Source organism: Heptranchias perlo, chromosome 2 (assembly GCF_035084215.1).
Source record: "Heptranchias perlo isolate sHepPer1 chromosome 2, sHepPer1.hap1, whole genome shotgun sequence".
In the NCBI taxonomy this organism is placed as follows: Eukaryota; Metazoa; Chordata; class Chondrichthyes; order Hexanchiformes; family Hexanchidae; genus Heptranchias; species Heptranchias perlo.
In genome coordinates, this window is record NC_090326.1 from 157701591 (window position 1) to 157719770 (window position 18180).

Consider the following 18180-nt stretch of genomic DNA (forward strand, 5'->3'; position numbering starts at 1 on the left):
GCTACTTGCTGTCCCCTTGCGATCTGGGATACGCAGTCAGATCAAGCTAACTGAGGTTGTGCTGAGGCCATACAATGCATTGGTCAGACTACCCTTGGAGAACTGTGCACACCTCTGTGACAAAAGGGATGCGCAATCATTGGAGAAGGTGTAGAGGAGAACAACAAGAATTATTCAAAGTGTAAGGGGGTGACAAGTTAAAAAAAGTTTAATCTCTACAGCCTAGAGAGAAAAACGGTTGGAGCCGGGGAGAGACTCATTCAAATCTGTGAAATATTAAATGGCATACATACGGAAATTAAATATATTATTTTCAAATATCATATGACACTAGGGTCATGGGAAACATAGGAAATAGGATCAGGAGTGGGCCATACGGCCCCTCGAGCCTGCTCCGCCATTCAATAAGATCGTGGCTGATCTTCGACCTCAACTCCACTTTCCCGCCCAATCCCCATATCCCTTGATTCCCCTACAGTCCAAAAATCTGTCTATCTCAGTCTTGAAGATATTCAACGACTCAGCATCCACAGCTCTCTGGGGTAGAGAATTCCAAAAATTCACAACCCTCTGAGTGAAGAAATTCCTCCTCATCTCAGTCTTAAAGCCGACCCCGTGTCCTGAGACTATGCCCCCTAGTTCTAGACTCTCCAGGGTCAGAGGGGCGTAAGGATAACTAGTGAAAAGTAAATTCAGAACATATATCAAACGTAATTTCTTCATGCAAAGAATAATAAATGCCTGGAAAAATCTGGGTAGTAAAGACCCAGGGACTTGGCTGAGAGAGTAAAAATTCTATAGGGGCAGGCTTCCTTAAGCAGAATGGCTTTTCCTAGTCCCTGATTTTCCCAAGTTCTTGTCTAACTTAAGTGATGTTGGCAAGAATATAATTCACACTGGAGACAGGATAAAGATTTACAATGCTGTGGACCACAGCCAGGAAGAAAACAAGGAGGACAAAGTCTTAATGTAAAAAAAAAGTTAGCATGGCAGTTACCTTGTACCAAGCAATTTCTGGCTGAGGAGTTCCCTCTATAACTGCATCAAACCTTGCATTCCTCCCGCATTCCTTCTCAACATCTTCTATACTGACGTGGATGTAGGGAGGCTCTGAAATTAGGTGTACGCAAATCTTTCAGTATCAAAAGCAAGAATGCTCCCACTGTAAACAGAGTTGTATTTTTCAAATACTACAATAAGTTAATGTGTTTTGAGATTGATTGAGGGTAAGTCCAGGAGGGTACTTTTTGTTTAAAGTATTCTTCTTATTCTGGAGATAAATTGATGAACGTATGGCTTGAGATTTCTGAATTCCACATCCAGTGTTCTCCCAGGTCAACTGGCTACAAATTGGCTCCCAGGCCAGTCCAAAGTCATGGTCCCTGCTGCAATTAATGGAGCTGCACAGACTACACCTCACCACCAGCAACATTACCAGAGCAGCATGGAGGACAGGAGACCCAATGTGGCGGGTTTTATTTACACAAAAAAATGTAATGTTCCAAATGTACGTATTTTCTGAACAGGCAATGAGGAGCACTCTTGACATTAAATGCTCTCCCAATATTTTTCTTCTTCTGTTAAGTGTTGGCGCAATCCGTTCCAATGAACTGCCGTGCCGGTGACGCAGCGGCCCAAAATTTGAGGCCTCTTCACCGGCGAGCTGCCTGGGGACGTCCAGCAGGTGTCCGCAGATCGCTGGTCTCATTTAAATGAGGCCTGAGGACCAATATCGGGCGTGCCTCAAGCCTACCCGTACAGGGATTGATCCCTGAACCCAGTTCGCACCAGCAGGTTGGCGCAAACGAATTTCTAGGCCACTATCTTGGGGTGTGCTATGCATAGAAGAGTGAGAGTTTTATTTCTTTAACCCTTGACTCCCTTTTCTCCAATCTTTTATTTTGTCATTTTCTTAGTTTTTATTCTACTTTGCCTCAATAGTTTTTCTCTCCCCCTCCACCTTCTTCATCATTGATTCTGCACGACCATATTTAACAGTTATTGCTTGAGAGTATCATTAGGGATGCAATATATGATTACTTGGATCGACTGGGGCATTTTAGGGACACCCAACATGGGTTAAAAAAAAAGTCATGTCTAGCAAACTTGATTATATTTTTTGAAGAAGAGGCCAAGGTGATGGATGAGGGAAGCCCAGTAGACATTGTCTGCTCAGACTTCCAAAAAGCGTTTGACAAGGTACTGCACAAGAGGCTTCTCTATTAGATTGAAGCCTCCGGTATTGGTGGTAATATATTGAGCTGGATTGAGAACCGGCCGGAAGGCCATAGACAGAAAGTAGTTATAGATGGATATGGATCTGTTTGGAGACCGGTCACCAGTGGTGTCCCGCAGGGATCGGTGTTGGGTCCATTGCTCTTTACTATTTTTATTAATGATCTAGATGTAGGTTTTGGGGGTACGATCTGCAAATTTGAAGATTATACCAAGATCTGTGCGAGGATTGTAGACGATGGTCGATTGCCTCAAGCGGATCTTGATGTGTTGAGGGAGTGGGCTCGTGACTGGCAAATGATGTTCAATTTGGAGAAGTACAGTGTTATGCATGTGGGCAGGACAAATTCTCAATATACATACACCCTTCAGGGAAAAGCATTAAACCAGGTGGAGAAAGGGAGAGATCTGGCATTCTAGTGCATAGATCTCTAAAGGTTCATGAACAATGCCCTGAAGCGATAGCTAGAGCAAATAGGGTGTTGAGGTGCATTTATAGAACAATTGACTAAGACAAAGCATACTATTTTGCCCTTGTACAAGACCGTGGTCAGGCCTCATTTGGAATACTGCGTACAGTTTTGGTCTCCTCATATGGTGGGTGATATTGGGGCTTTGGAAAGGATGCGGAGGAGGGCCACTAGATTAATTACCAGCTTAAAGGATCTTAGTCATCAAGGTAGGCTAAAAGAGCTGGGACACTGCACTTTAGAGAAGCATAGACTTATTGAGGATTATAAGATGATGAAAGGAATAGATTGTGTTCCAGTCGTCAGTTTGTTTCAATTAAATACCTTAGGGAGGACCAGGGGTCACAATTTTAAGTTGTATGAGGCCAGATCTAGGTTAGATGTCAGGAGGTGGTTCTTTTCCCACAGAATAGTGGAACAGGCTGCCGGCTCGTGTGGTGGACGCCGATTCGCTGAATTCAGTCGAGCGAGAGCTGGACCTGTTCCTGGCTGGGGCGGAGATCACTTCTTACAAAAGGTCGGTTATGTAATGCATAGAATTACCAGGGCCAGAGTGATCTCCTGGACTAGTTTTGATCGCCAAAGGGGTCGGAGAGGAATTTCCCAGATTTTCTCCCCCCCAAATTGACCTGGGTTTTTAATCTGTTTTTTTGCCTCTCCCAGGAGATCACATGGCGTGGGGTGGAGAGTGTATACATTGCAATACTCAAGGTATCACGATGGTGTGGGAAAGGCTGGATGGACCAGAGGATCTTTTCCTGTCCATCATTGTTCGTATGTTCGTAATCCTTAAATATGGCAGGTTACAGGAATTTGCTTTGACTATGATTACCTGCTAGTTGTAGATTAACGGAACATCTTTCACAGCCCTGCTCAGTTTCTGCAACACACACATATTCTCCAGCATCTTCTTTCTTCACACAGTGAACCTCAAGAACACACTGGTTTCCTTCAACCATTTTCCCAATAAACTTTTCACCATCTTCTAATCGTGATCCATTCCTGTTAATGGACATGAACAGAAGCAAGAAAGAAAAACAGACTTACATTTATACAGCGCCTTTCATGACATCAGAACGTCCCAAAGTGCTTTACAGCTAATGAAGTACTTTCGAAATGTAGTCATTGTTGTAATGTAGGAAATTATACATGGGCAACTAGTTATTCTTATGGTCCAACAAAAACAGTCCCATAAGACTCAGTATAAAATGCCTTAATTTACTTTATCTAGATACATTCCATATTAGTTTTAAGCTGTCGTACTTGCTTTATCAGTGAATGCATGCTGTTTCTTCAAATCACCAGGTAGTAAGTAGGAATGATCTGAGGGCTCCTTTCAAGCTTCATTGGGTAAATACATCATGTGATGTGATATGGAGCCATGCAGTTCAGGAACAGCCCATGTTTGATCCTGTGCAATGTAGCATACCTCAGCCAGGGCAGTGAGAGGGTCATCACAATTGGCTTCAGCATCCTGATCTTTATTCAGTCATTTTGCCAGAAATGTGCAAGCGTGGATGATGGATAATGCAAACGTATTTGGCTGTCACACCTCCACAAATAGTCTATCAACACTTAAGCCCTGATTTTAACCCTGACTGGAGTTGTATGGCCTGGACTGAGACAGACAACAAACCGCCTGGCCCTCCCCACAGCGTGAGGTCCAGGAAATCTTAACCCCCAGGCATAGGTGTCATCAGCCTCTAGCTCGAACCTGGCAAGAAAGACCAGCAGGATTTCGGGCGGATGGAGGCTGCTGCCGGGGACCCAGAGAAATGATCCCTGGCACTCGGATAAGTGGTGGTGGGGGGGGGGGGGAGAGACGGCGGAAGAGAGGGCGTCGGGAGGGCCTCATGATTGAGGGAGGGGGAGGGAAGCCCGGGGCAGATGAGAACTCTTGCTCCTCCTGGCCCAGAAGCAAAGAAAAATGAAATACCTTACCTTACCTTCCTGGGCCTCTTCTGGCCCCGATGGGGAGGAACAACCCCTTCCCCCGCCCAGGCCTCAGGTTAAAATTGCAGACGGGCCCCGATGACATCATCGGATCACGATCTGCTTATTGAAAGAATGACCCTGTTGCCTTCTGGCATTTTATTTGTTGCAACTTTTTTTTTAAGGCTAATGAAGTGTATTTACCAGATACATTTATTAGGGTAGGTTTTCCTCTTCCTCACACACGATGAGGTACCTTGCACACCGTGAGCAAGCATTGGAAAATCGCAGGCCCGCTGTCTTCAATCTTCCATCCACTGAGATCAATGGCAATGGACAGAAACTGGCAGCAGTGGGCTCATCTACACTATTATGTTGTAAAACCATGTCACCGGCACATTACATAAATAATAAGAGACAATTACCTTGTCCAGTGTGCAAACGATGCTACATTTTCCAACATGCAGCTGAGGGACACACTGCTCTTTTCCACAGCGTGCACAGTGCGCCTCTTCTCTGCAGATCCCGATTCCTCACTAGGTTGAGACCCTGCAGTAAAATAGTTTGATATATGTCACTGCAACTAACCTTTCTCATTTTATGGATATCAAGGTGAGGGATGTTAGCATTTGGGAATGGGATATTTCCCAGTGTCACTTTCAAGCACTCTCAGTTCAGATATGAGATGGATTAATTGAATTCCATAGAATTCACAGCACAGGAACGGGCCATTCGGCCCTAATGTTCCATGCTGGTGTTTATGCTCCACACAAGCCTCCTCCTGCCCCTCTTCATCTAACCCTATCATAACCTTCTATTCCTTTCCTCCTCATGTGTTTATCTAGATTTCCCTTAATTCGGAGCAAGATAAAGTTCTCTCTAGACTGCCCCAAATGTGTCCCAACCCAAAGGCCAGGAAAGTGTTCCCTGCTGCACCAGTGTGACATTTTCCCATTTGCCATACTTGTCATAAGAACATAAGAAATAGGAGCAGGAGTAGGCCATACGGCCCCTCCAGCCTGCTCCGCCATTCAATCAGATCATGGCTGATCTTCAACCTCAACTCCACTTTCCTGCCTGATCCTCATATCCCTTGACTCCCCTAGAGTCCAAAAATCTATCTGTCTCAGTTTTAAATATACTCAACGACTCAGCTCTCTGGGGTAGAAAATTCCAAAGATTCACAACCATCTGAGTGAAGAAATTCCTCCTAATCTCAGTCTTAAATGGCTGACCCCATATCCTGCGACTATGCCCTTTAGTTCTAGACTCTCCAGCCAGGGGAAACAACCTCTCAGCATCTACTCTGTCAAGCCCCCTCAGAATCTTACATGTTTCAATGAGATCACCTCTCATTCTTCCAAACTCCAGAGAGTATAGGCCCATTCTACTCAACCTCTCCTCATAGGGTAACCCTCTCATCCCAGGAATCAACCTAGTGAACCTCTATTACACCATTGCTAAGGCAAGTATACCCTTCCTTAGAGAAGGAGACCAAAACTGTACGCAGTACTACAGGTGAGGTCTCACCAAAGCCTTGTACAATTGTAGTAAGACTTCCTTACTCTTGTACTACAACTACAACCCCTTTGCAATAGTGGCCAACATGCCATTTGCTTTCCTAATTGCTTGCTGTACCTGCATGCTAACGTTTTGTGTTTCTTGTACCAGCACACCCAAGTCTCTCTGGACACCAACATTTAATAGTTTCTCACCAGATAAAAATTATTCTATTTTTCTGTTCTTCCTTCCAAAGTGAATAACCTCACATTTCCCCACATTATACTCCATCTGCCACCTTCTTGCCCACTCACTTAACCCGTCTATATCCCTTTGCAGACTCTTTGTGTCCTCCTCACTGCTTTGTATTGTCAACAAACTTGGATAACTACACTCGGTCCCTTCATCCAAGTCATTAATATAGATTGTAAATAGCTGAGGCCCAAGCACCGATCCTTGCGGGACCTTGCTAACCCGAAAATGACCCGTTTATCCCTACTCTCTGATTTCTGTACGTTAACCAATCCTCTATCCATGCTAATATGTTAACCCCATCCTGTAGACTCTTGAGTGAAATCAACCCTAACCCCTAAAATCTTAACATTGAATATGGTAGGAGTGTAATTATTGTATTTATGCTGATAGGTGGGGTGGCCATTAGTAGATTAAAAAAAAACAGGAAATCCAAGTGGATTTAGACAAACTGACCCTGGAAACTGTCAGGGTAATGCTCAGAAAGCAGGCATCAGTTATGGCACGGTTATTTGACGGAGAAAGAAGACTGCAACAATGTCTCCTGAGAGACCTAGGATGCTCTCTATGGCTTTAGTTCTTGACATCAAAGATAGTAGCTGACTGAAAATACAAGGGGGTCCATGCAACCACCAGGATAATTATGAAACACATACTATGTATCTTGAAGCAGCACTTCGAATATCCGTACATAGAATCATAGAATGGTTACAGCACAGAAGGAGGCCATTCAGTCCATCGAGCTCGTGTCAGCTCTTTGTAAGAGCAATCCAGTTAGTCCCATTCCCCTGCTCTTTGCTCGTAGCCCTGCAAATTTTTTCCCTTCAAGTATTTATCCAATTCCTTTTTGAAAGCCATGATTGAATCTGCTTCCACCACCTTTTCAGGCAGCACATTCCAGAGCTGGCCGAGTCCTGAAGGACATAGCTGCCAGACTGGGCCTGCGGCAGGTGGTGAGCGAACCAACACGAGGGAAAAACCTACTTGACCTCGTCCTCACCAATCTACCTGTCGCAAATTCATCTATCCATGACAGTATCGGTAGGAGTGACCACCGCACAGTCCTCGTGGAGACAAAGTCCCGTCTTCGCACTGAGGACACCATCCAACGTGTTGTGTGGCACTACCACCGTGCTAAATGGGATAGATTCAGAACAGATCTAGCAGCTCAAAACTGGGCATCCATGAGGCGCTGTGGGCCATCAGCAGCAGCAGAATTGTATTCCAGCACAATCTGTAACCTCATGGCCCAGCATATTCCTCACTCTACCATTACCAACAAGCCAGGGGATCAACCCTGGTTTAATGAGGAGTGTAGAAGAGCATGCCAGGAGCAGCACCAGGCGTACCTAAAAATGAGGTGCCAACCTGGTGAAGCTACAACTCAGGACCACATGCATGCTAAACAGCGGAAGCAACATGCTGTAGACAGAGCTAAGCGATTCGACAACCAACGGATCAGATCAAAGCTCTGCAGTCCTGCCACATCCAGTCGTGAATGGTGGTGGACAATTAAACAATTAACGGGAGGAGGAGGCTCTGCAAACATCCCCATCCTCAATGATGGCGGAGTCCAGCACGTGAGTGCAAAAGACAAGGCTGAAGCGTTTGCAACCATCTTCAGCCAGAAGTGCCGAGTGGATGATCCATCTCGGCCTCCTCCCAATATCCCCACCATCACAGAAGCCAGTCTTCAGCCAATTCGATTCACTCCACGTGATATCAAGAAACGGCTGAGTGCACTGGATACAGCAAAGGTTATGGGCTCCGACAACATCCCAGCTGTAGTGCTGAAGACTTGTGCTCCAGAACTAGCTGTGCCTCTAGCCAAGCTGTTCCTGTACAGCTACAACACTGGCATCTACCCGACAATGTGGAAAATTGCCCAGGTATGTCCTGTCCACAAAAAGCAGGACAAATCCAATCCGGCCAATTACCGCCCCATCAGTCTACTCTCGATCATCAGCAAAGTGATGGAAGGTATCGTCGAAAGTGCAATCAAGCGGCACTTACTCACCAATAACCTGCTCACCGATGCTCAGTTTGGGTTCCGCCAGGACCACTCAGCTCCAGACCTCATCACAGCCTTGGTCCAAACATGGACAAAAGAGCTGAATTCCAGAGGTGAGGTGAGAGTGACTGCCCTTGACATCAAGGCAGCATTTGACCGAATGTGGCACCAAGGAGCCCCAGTAAAATTGAAGTCAATGGGAATCAGGGGGAAAACTCTCCAGTGGCTGGAGTCATACCTAGCACAAAGGAAGATGGTAGTGGTTGTTGGAGGCCAATCATCACAGCCCCAGGGCATTGCTGCAGGAGTTCCTCAGGGCAGTGTCCTAGGCCCAACCATCTTCAGCTGCTTCATCAATGACCTTCCCTCCATCATAAGGTCAGAAATGGGGATGTTCGCTGATGATTGCACAGTGTTCAGTTCCATTCACAACCCCTCAAATAACGAAGCAGTCCGAGCCCGCATGCAGCAAGACCTGGACAACATCCAGGCTTGGGCTCATAAGTGGCAAGTAACAATTGTGCCAGACAAGTGCCAGGCAATGACCACCTCCAACAAGAGAGTGTCTAACCACCTCCCCTTGACAGTCAACGGCATTACCATCACCGAATCCCCCACCATCAACATCCTGGGGGTCACCATTGACCAGAAACTGAACTGGACCAGCCATATAAATACTGTGGTTACAAGAGCAGGTCAGGGGCTGGGTATTCAGCGGCGAGTGACTCACCTCCTGACTCCTCAAAGCCTTTCCACCATCTACAAGGCACAAGTCAGGAGTGTGATGGAATACTCTCCACTTGCCTGGATGAGTGCAGCTCCAACAACACTCAAGAAGCTCAACGCCATCCGGGACAAAGCAGCCCGCTTGATTGGCACCCCATCCACCACCCGCGCACAGTGGCTGCAGTGTGTACCATCCACAGGATGCACTGCAAAAACTCGCCAAGGCTTCTTCGACAGCACCTCCCAAACCCGCAACCTCTACCACCTAGAAGGACAAGAGCAGCAGGCACATGGGAACAACACCACCTGCACATTCCCCTCCAAGTCACACACCATCCCGACTTGGAAATATATCGCCGTTCCTTCATCGTCGCTGGGTCAAAATCCTGGAACTCCCTTCCTAACAGCACTATGGGAGAACCGTCGCCACACGGACTGCAGCGGTTCAAGAAGGCGGCTCACCACAACCTTCTGAAGGGCAGTTAGGGATGGGCAATAAATGCTGGCCTCGCCAGTGACACCCACATCCCATGAACGAATAAAAAAAAAAGATCATTACCAATCACTGCGTTAAAAAAGTTTTTCCTCATGTCGCCTGTGGTTCTTTTGCCAATCACCTTAAATCTGTGTCCTCTGGTTCTCGATCCTTCCACCAATGAGAACAGTTTCTCTTTATTTACTTTATCTAAACCCTTCATGATTTTGAACACTTCTATCAAATCTCCTCTTAACCTTCTCTGCTCTAAGGAGAACAATCCCAGCCTCTACAGTCTATCCACATAACTGAAGCCCCTCATCCCTGGAACTATTCGGGGGCATCTTACAATACGGCTTTGCCGGGCTCCAAGATCACTGTAGTTTGTTATATGCTACAAAACTATGGGGCAGATGGTGGAGGAGACCCTCTTGCATCCAAGACCAGGACAAGATAGTGACAATGTGCCAGACAGCAAGAGCGTCAAAAAAAGAGATCTTCACCTGAGATGCAGAATTACTGGAGGAAGTCCAAAGATGGGCGATGAGGCTGATTTCTCAACTTAGATGGCTGAGTTCTGAAGATAATTTTTTTAAATCCCGGGACTTTGCTCTCTAGGCAAGAGGAGAGATTTGATCGAGGTTTTCACTGACATAAGAAATTTAGATCCTGGAAATTTCTTCCGTTGGATGGAGGATTTGAGGACCAAGTGACAGTTTATAGTTAAGGGTTTCAAAGGAAACTAAATAAATTTCGGCAACATTTTTTTTTAGTAAGGGAGTGATAAAATTGTAGCATGGATTACCAGCAGAGGTGGTGGAGCAGAAAATCATGGTAGATTTTTAAAAAAGGACTGGATACATTATTGTTAGTAAATGGGTTGTGGAAATATTGGGGGAATTTTAACCCCCCATGACGGGCGGGAGAAGGTCGGGGGTTGTTAAAGACCCCAACACTCCTACTTCTGGTTTTACCGCAGTGGGTTTGAGGACGTTTGAGTAACACACTCTGGAGAGGTGGGTCAGTAATTTTAATACGTAAATGAGGCTGCGTTCCTCAGATTTTGGCAGCCATTTGAATTTAATGGCTGCGGGCCGGGTTTTCCAGGGCTCAGGAAACCTGGCAGCTGAAGGGAGGCGGGAGCTGCCAGGTCCAGCAGGTAAGAGCTTCTCTAGCACTGCTTGTGGGCCAGGAGGAGCAGGAGTGCTTCCCCCCGGCCCCTCAAGCAAACCTTCTGCAGCGATCTCTGCCCCCCCCCTATAATCTGCTGACTCCTCCACCCCATGATCTCTCCCTCCTCGCGATCTCACTCCTCCCCCCCCCACCCAAGATCTCCCACTCTCTCCTCACTGCCACGCTCCGAGCCGCCCCCCCCACCCTCTCGATTGCCGGGGACTGTCCCCGGCTGCTGCCTTCTACAACAGGCTTTCCCGCCCGGCAGCCGGGCAGCCTCTCAATCTGGCCGGGTGGGAAACGGAGTAAAAACATTTTAATGAGGTCCTGCCGCTCCCTCCCCGCCTACCCGTAAATATTGGGGCAATTAATTCTAGAATCACAGTAAAGAACCTGACGGAAGATTTGGAAGGGTAGGCAAGATGGACACTGACTATCTAAATCCCTTGGTGTGGAAGCACGAACAATGACGGACAGGAAAAGACCCTCTGGTCCATTCACAGCTGCAATGCCTTGGGCATCACAATATATACACTCCCCACCCCCACCTGAAACCCACGTGCAGTGGCGAGAAACCAGACGTACCTGTGCTGGTGCTTCCAACTGGTGGTTTGAGTGACAGAAGCTGCTGTGAGGTGCTGGCTTTCTGGGCATCACTAGGTTCTGCAACTTGCCCTTCAGCGATACCTATAGAAACAGAAGAGCAAGCAATGTTAAGAGTGGTGTCTGAGAAACGGGCACAAAGTCGAAGGAACGACTGCTCCTCGCACTGGTCCGTACTGGCCTCAGGCCCGAGCCAAATTTAGCTCCGGCCCTCATTTGAGTCCCAACGGTGAGTTGCGGGCTCCAAAGGGACGCCCCCGCTGCAGCTCACCGGTCGGGGAGGGTGGGAAATCGGTTGGCTCCTATGCTGAGTCAGCGGGCAGGTCGGTTCGGGATGGGGGCAGGGGATTCCGGCTGCAACAGGTTGGCAGCGGGCCTGGGTTTTTTTTTGTATGCCCAGGAAGAGCACCTCTGTTTCTCCTGGGCCCCACAAAAATAAAAACTCAAAATTTCCTGGGCCTTTTTTTTAAAAATGAAGCGGCCTCCAGCGGTCCCTTTTAGGACAGCTGGTTAAGTCACTCAATGCCTGGTACAGCTGGGGGGAGCTAAGGGAGGCACTAGCTTTGAGAAAGCCGTCAGATTCATTGTAACCCATTCCCTCTGTTTTCAGGCCTCGGGGGAGGGGTGGGGGTCAGCCCAAGTCAAATTGACTAAGGGGTTTAAAATTAGGAGACCCTCCTCTTGTTTGGGTTTGCTCCCTCCAACTATGCACTACTTTGTCCTGAAACGAGAGAAATATTGTTGAGATGTTGGAACTTCGAAAAGCGCATAGAATGACGGGCAAGTGTTCATTGTGCTTGCGTGAAAGTCAACGAAGATGTATCAAGCGACTAGGTTGTGTTGTAAGCTAGCTTTGTGGGCTCACCTTTCCAATATGATCACAGTTCCAATTGGAAGTGGCAATAATGAGGTGTGCCCTGCTGCAGTAGAGTAACAGGGTGAGAGTGACTGCCCTTAACATCAAGGCAGTATTTGACCGAGTGTGGCACCAAGGAGCCCTAGTAAAATTGAAGTCAATGGGAATCAGGGGGAAAACTTCCAGTGGCTGGAGTCATACCTAGCACAAAGGAAGATGGTAGTGGTTGTTGGAGGCCAATCATCTCAGCCCAGGACTTTAACGCAGGAGTTCCCCAGGGCAGTGTCCTAGGCCCAACCATCTTCAGCTGCTTCATCAATGACCTTTCCTCCATCATAAGGTCAGAAATGGGGATGTTCGCTGATTCACAGTGTTCCGTTGCATTCGCAACCCCTCAGATAATGAAGCAATCCGTGCCTGCATGAGTAAGACCTGGACAACATCCAGGCTTAGGCTCATAAGTGGCAAGTAACATTCGCACCAGACAAGTGCCAGGCAATGACCATCTCCAACAAGAGAGAGTCTAACCACCTCCCCTTGACAATCAACAGCATTACCATCGCCGAAACCCCCACCATCAACATCCTGGGGGGTCACCATTGACCAGAAACTTAACTGGACCAGCCATACAAATACTGTGGCTACAAGAGCAGGTCAGAGGTTGGGTATTCTGCGGCAAGTGACTCACCTCCTGACTCCCCAAAGCCTTTCCACCATCTACAAGGCACAAGTCAGGAGTGTGATGGAATACTCTCCACTTGCCTGGATGAGTGCAGCTCCAACAACACTCAAGAAGCTCAACACCATCCAGGACAAAGCAGCCCGCTTGATTGGCACCCCATCCACCACTCTAAACATTCACTCCCTTCACCACCAGCGCACTGTGGCTGCAGTGTGTACCATCCACAGGATGCACCGCAGCAACTCGCCAAGGCTTCTTCAACAGCACCTCCCAAAACCGTGACCTCTACCACCTAGAAGGACAAGGGCTGCAGGCACATGGGAACAACACCACCTGCACGTTCCCCTCCAAGTCACACACCATCCCGACTTGGAAATATATCGCCGTTCCTTCATCGTCGCTGAGTCAAAATCCTGGAACTCCCTTCCTAACAGCACTGTGGGAGAACCTTCACCACACGGACTGCAGCGGTTCAAGGCGGCGGCTCACCTTCTCGAGGGCAATTAGGGATGGGCAATAAATGCCGGCCTTGCCAGCGACACCCACATCCCATGAACGAATAAAAAAAAACATGCATGGAGCACGGAAAGAGCTGTTTTGTGAGGGTTAAGCATGTAGCCACAGTCAAGATGTAACAGAGCGAGAGGAAACTTCTATTGGCGTGCCTAATTTGCCCCACTACTTATACAGTGGAATTCTGGGTACCCTTATCTTGGCAGAATTCATTGCGTGATTAAACCTTTTTCTCATCTGAATTCGCATCCTCTCTAAGTTGGAAACTGCATTTACTTTTGACAGCCACTTCCTGCCAAGCAGACTGGATGGGGTAGAAATTGGTACTCGTTGTGCGTGTTTCTCAGGCATAAAAAGGGCGCAAAGCACACCAATTTAGCAGTGGGAAAGCCTGCTCCCAATCTGTGCAGTCCTGCTCCCAATCTCCCAGTCTGACTGCTAAGTTCGTTGGGGCCTTTTTTAGACCGTACTTGCTGGAAGTATGGTCCTGTGGATTGGTTATACCGTTTCAAGCTGGAAAAAGGGTCAGTATCCAAACTTTTAATGAAATTCAAGGAGGCAAAATTACTTAAAATGTACAAAAACTGGGCAGCCAGTAAGAGGCAACCCAAAAATAAAAGCAAAATAATGTGAATGCTGGGAATCTGAAATACAAACAGAAAACGCTGGAAAACACTCAGCAGGTCAGGCAGTTGCGGCGAGAGAAACAGAGTTAACGTTTCAAGTCGATGACCTTTCAAGTGCATTTAAGGGGAAGCTGGATAAACACGAAGGAGAAAGGAATAGGTTGTGCTGATAGGGTTAGATGAAGAGGGGAGGGAGGAAGCTCGCGTGGAGCATAAACACCGGCATGGACCAGTTGGGCCGAATGGCCTGTTTCTGTGCTGTATATTCTATGTAATTCTACAAAACCGTAACTCTTTCTCTCTCCAAAGAGGCTCCCCAAACCTGCCTTAAACTTCAGCTGATCATATTATACAGTAATCCATTGCATTCTTTATCACAGCACATCAATATGTAATAAAATAGGTTACAGCAAGCATTACTACTCTTGGTCAGTACTGAAGACTGCCCAGTATTTTAATGATACAATGCCATGCTTTATTCGTATCACCTGCATCCTCTTGTGCAGCCAAATGAATGCGGTAGCTCTCAGGAAGCTCCACGTACAGTTTGTGCCTCTTGATGTCACGCAACATGTGCATTTCTTCTTCCCTGTTACCAACTCCCTCACTTAAAATCCGTATCAAAATTAGAAAAGGAAGTGTCAATGAAAAATACAGTCATGATATTTTTATGTAGCAACAGCACAAAAATGATAAATAAATTCTACATTTATTTTTATACTTTTTTTTTTACTTTTTAAATTCTCCCACTCACAAGTCACAAGCATCTTGACACATTTTTCTACGTTAAATGTGCTATATAAATGTAAATTGTTGTTGTTGGTTTAAGTACCTTCCTGAGTAAGTCTTGCTACCGTGGTTTCCAACCATGCTACTTTACATTACAACAGTGACTACACTTCATTGTCCTGTAAAGCGTTTTGGGATGTCCTGAGGTCATGAAAGGCGCTACATAAATGCAAGTTCTTTCTTTCTTTTAAGTGATGAGAGAGGCTTGAAATGGTCACTGGAAGGTGTTACATATGGTCACCAGGACGAATCTATGAGGGGTGCGGGTTGAGCTTAAAGATTCGCTCCCTGTATTTACTGGCTTTTGATGTATAGAACTTTAGATAGGCTAAATTCACACTATTCTGTTTGATTATGGAATTTGAACTGAATCGTACTACTAGGGCGGTAGAGAGAGCATTAAATTGTGGGGGCGATGGATCAAGTGAGGGAAGATGTGATATATTGAAGAAAGAAGACAAGGCAAGACAGCAAGGTAGCAATAAGGGGAATGATAATCAGAGAGTGGCAGGAAGGGACAGAGCATGCAAACTTAAGAGTGCGCCAGCAGATAAGGCCAGAGGTTGCAAAAATAGCAAAAAGACAGCACTAAAGGCTTTGTATCTGAATGTGCATCGCATTCGTAACAAAATGGATGAATTGACAGCTCAAATGGAAATAAATATGTACGATCTGATAGCCATTACAGAGACATGGCTGCAAGATGACAAAGGCTGGAACCTGAACATTCAAGGGTACTTGACATTTCGGAAGGACAGGAAGCCTGGAAAAGGTGGAGGGTAGCTCTGTTAATTAAGGATGACATGAGTATAATAGAAAGAAATGACCTTAGTTCTAGACCAAGATGTAGAATCAGTTTGGGTCGAGGTAAGAAATAGTAAAGGCAAGAAGTCACTTCTGGGAGTAGTTTATAGGCCCCCTAACAGTAACCACACTATAGGACAGGATATACAGGAAGAAATAATGGGGGCTTGTGAGAAAGGAACAGCGATAATCATGGATGATTTTAATCTACAATAGATTGGAAGAATCTGATTGGCAAAGGTAGCCTGGAAGATGAGTTCATAGAGTGCTTTTGGGACAGTTTCTTAGAGCAGCATGTTCTAGAGCCAACCAGAGAGCAGGCTATTATAGATCTTGTAATGTGTAATGAGACAGGATTAATTAATGACCTCATTGTAAAGGAGCCTCTAGGTAGCCGTGATCACAATATGATTGAATTTCGCATTCAGTTTGAGGGAGAGAAGAGTAAATCTAAGACTAGTGTTTTAAACTTAAATAAGGGCAATTGAGGTCATGAAGACAGAGCTGGCTAAAGTAAACTGGGAAATTAGATTAAGGGATAGGTCAGTAGAGATGTAGTGGCAGACATTTAATGAGATATTTCATAACACTCAGCAAAGATACATTCCAGTGAGAAAGACAGACTCTAGGGGAAGGTAGTACCATCCGTGGCTAACTATGGAAGTTAAAGATAGTATCAAGTTGAAAGAAAAAGCATACAAGTCCGCGAAGATTCGTGGCAGGTCAGAAGATTGAACAGAATATAAAAAACAGCAAAGAATGACTAAAAGAATAATACGGAGGGAGAAATTAGAGTACGAGAGAAAGCTAGCTAGAAATATAAAAACAGATAGTAAGAGTTTCTACAGGTATTTAAAAAGGAAAAGAGTAAGTAAAGTGAGCGTTGGTCCTCTAGAGAGAGAGTCTGGGGAATTAATAATGGAGAATAAGGAAATGGCGGATGAATTGAACAGATATTTTGCGTCCATCTTCACTGTAGAGGATACAAATAACATGCCAGAAATAATAGTGAATCAAGAGGTGAAAGGGAGGGAGGAACTTAAAACATTTACAATCACCGGGGGAAAGGTTCTAAAAATATTATTAGAACTAAAAGCTGACAAGTCCCTAGGTCCTGACGGACTTCATCCTCGGGTCTTAAAAGAAGTGGCTGCAGAGATAGTAAATGCATTGGTATTAATTTTCCAAAATTCCCTAGATTCTGGAAGGGTCCCATCAGATTGGAAAATAGCAAATGTAACTCCTCTATTCAAGAAAGGAGGGAGACAGAAAGCAGGAAACTACAGGCCAGTTAGCTTAACATCTGTCATAGGGAAAATGCGAGAATCTGTTATTAAGTAGGTTATAGCAGGGCACTTAGAAAATCTCAATGCAATCAGGCAGAGTCAACACGGCTTTGTGAAAGGAAAATCGTGTTTGACTAATTTATTAGAGTTCTTTGAGGAAGTAACAAGCAACGTGGATAAAGGGGATCCTGTGGATATGTGGATTTCTAGAAAGCATTTGACAAGGTGCCACATCAAAGGCTACTACACAAAATAAGAGCTCATGGTGTAGGGGGTAACATATTAGCACGGATAAAGGATTGGTTAGCTGACAGGAAACAGAGAGTAAGCATAAATGGGTCATTTTCAGGTTGGCAAGATGTAACGAGTGGAGTGCCACAGGGATCAGTGCTCGGGCCTCAACTATTTACAATCTATATCGATGACTTGGATGAAGGGACCAATGGTTGCCAAATTTGCTGATGACACAAAGGTAGGTAGGAAAGTAAGCTGTGAAGGAGTCTGCAAAGGGATATAGATAGGTTAAGTGAGTGGGGAAAAATTTGGCAGATCGGGTATAATGTGGGAAAATGTGAACTTGTCCACTTTGGCAAGAGGAATAGAAAAGCAGTATATTATCTAAATGGAGAGAGATTGCAGAAATCAGAGGTACAGAGGGACCTGGGTGTCCTAGTACATGAATCACAAAAAGTTAGCATGCAGGTACAGCAAGTGATTAGGAAGACAAATGGAATGTTGTCATTTATTGCAAGGGGAATGGAATATAAAAGTAGAGATGTTTTGCTACAGTTGAACAGGGCACTGGTGAGACCACATCTAGAATACTGTGTGCAGTTTTGGTCTCCTTATTTAAGAAAGGACATAATTGCTTTAGAGATGGTTCAGAGAAGGTTCGCTCGACTGTTTCCTGGGATGAGGGGATTATCTTATGAGGAAAGGTTGGACAAGTTGGGCCTGTATACATTGGAGTTTAGAAGAATGAGAGGTGATTTTATTGAAATGTATAAGATCCTGAGGGGACTAAAAGGGGTAGATGCTGAGAGGATGTTTCCCCTTGTGGGGGAGACTAGAACTAGGGGACACAGTTTAAAAATAAGGGGTCTCCCATTTAAGACAGAGATGAGGAGAATTTTTTTCTCTCAGAGGGTCGTGAGTCTGTGGAATTCCTTTCCTCAGAGAGCAGTGGAGGCAGGGTCATTGAGTATTTTTAAGGCTGAGTTAAATAGATTCCTGATTAACAAGGCAGT

General features: G+C 45.7%; 1 protein-coding gene across 1 annotated transcript in view; it reads right to left on the minus strand.

Annotated features, from left to right (window-relative positions):
* LOC137299362 (obscurin-like) overlaps positions 1-18180 on the minus strand; it is a 552786-nt gene that overhangs the window by 88641 nt on the left and 445965 nt on the right. Inside the window, exons 99-103 of the mRNA XM_067968057.1 lie at positions 14543-14661; positions 11360-11461; positions 5063-5186; positions 3538-3707; positions 998-1110 (exon numbers count right to left, since the gene is read on the minus strand). Of these exons, the coding sequence (XP_067824158.1) occupies positions 998-1110; positions 3538-3707; positions 5063-5186; positions 11360-11461; positions 14543-14661 (628 nt within the window). The remainder of the gene's footprint in view (positions 1-997; positions 1111-3537; positions 3708-5062; positions 5187-11359; positions 11462-14542; positions 14662-18180) is intronic.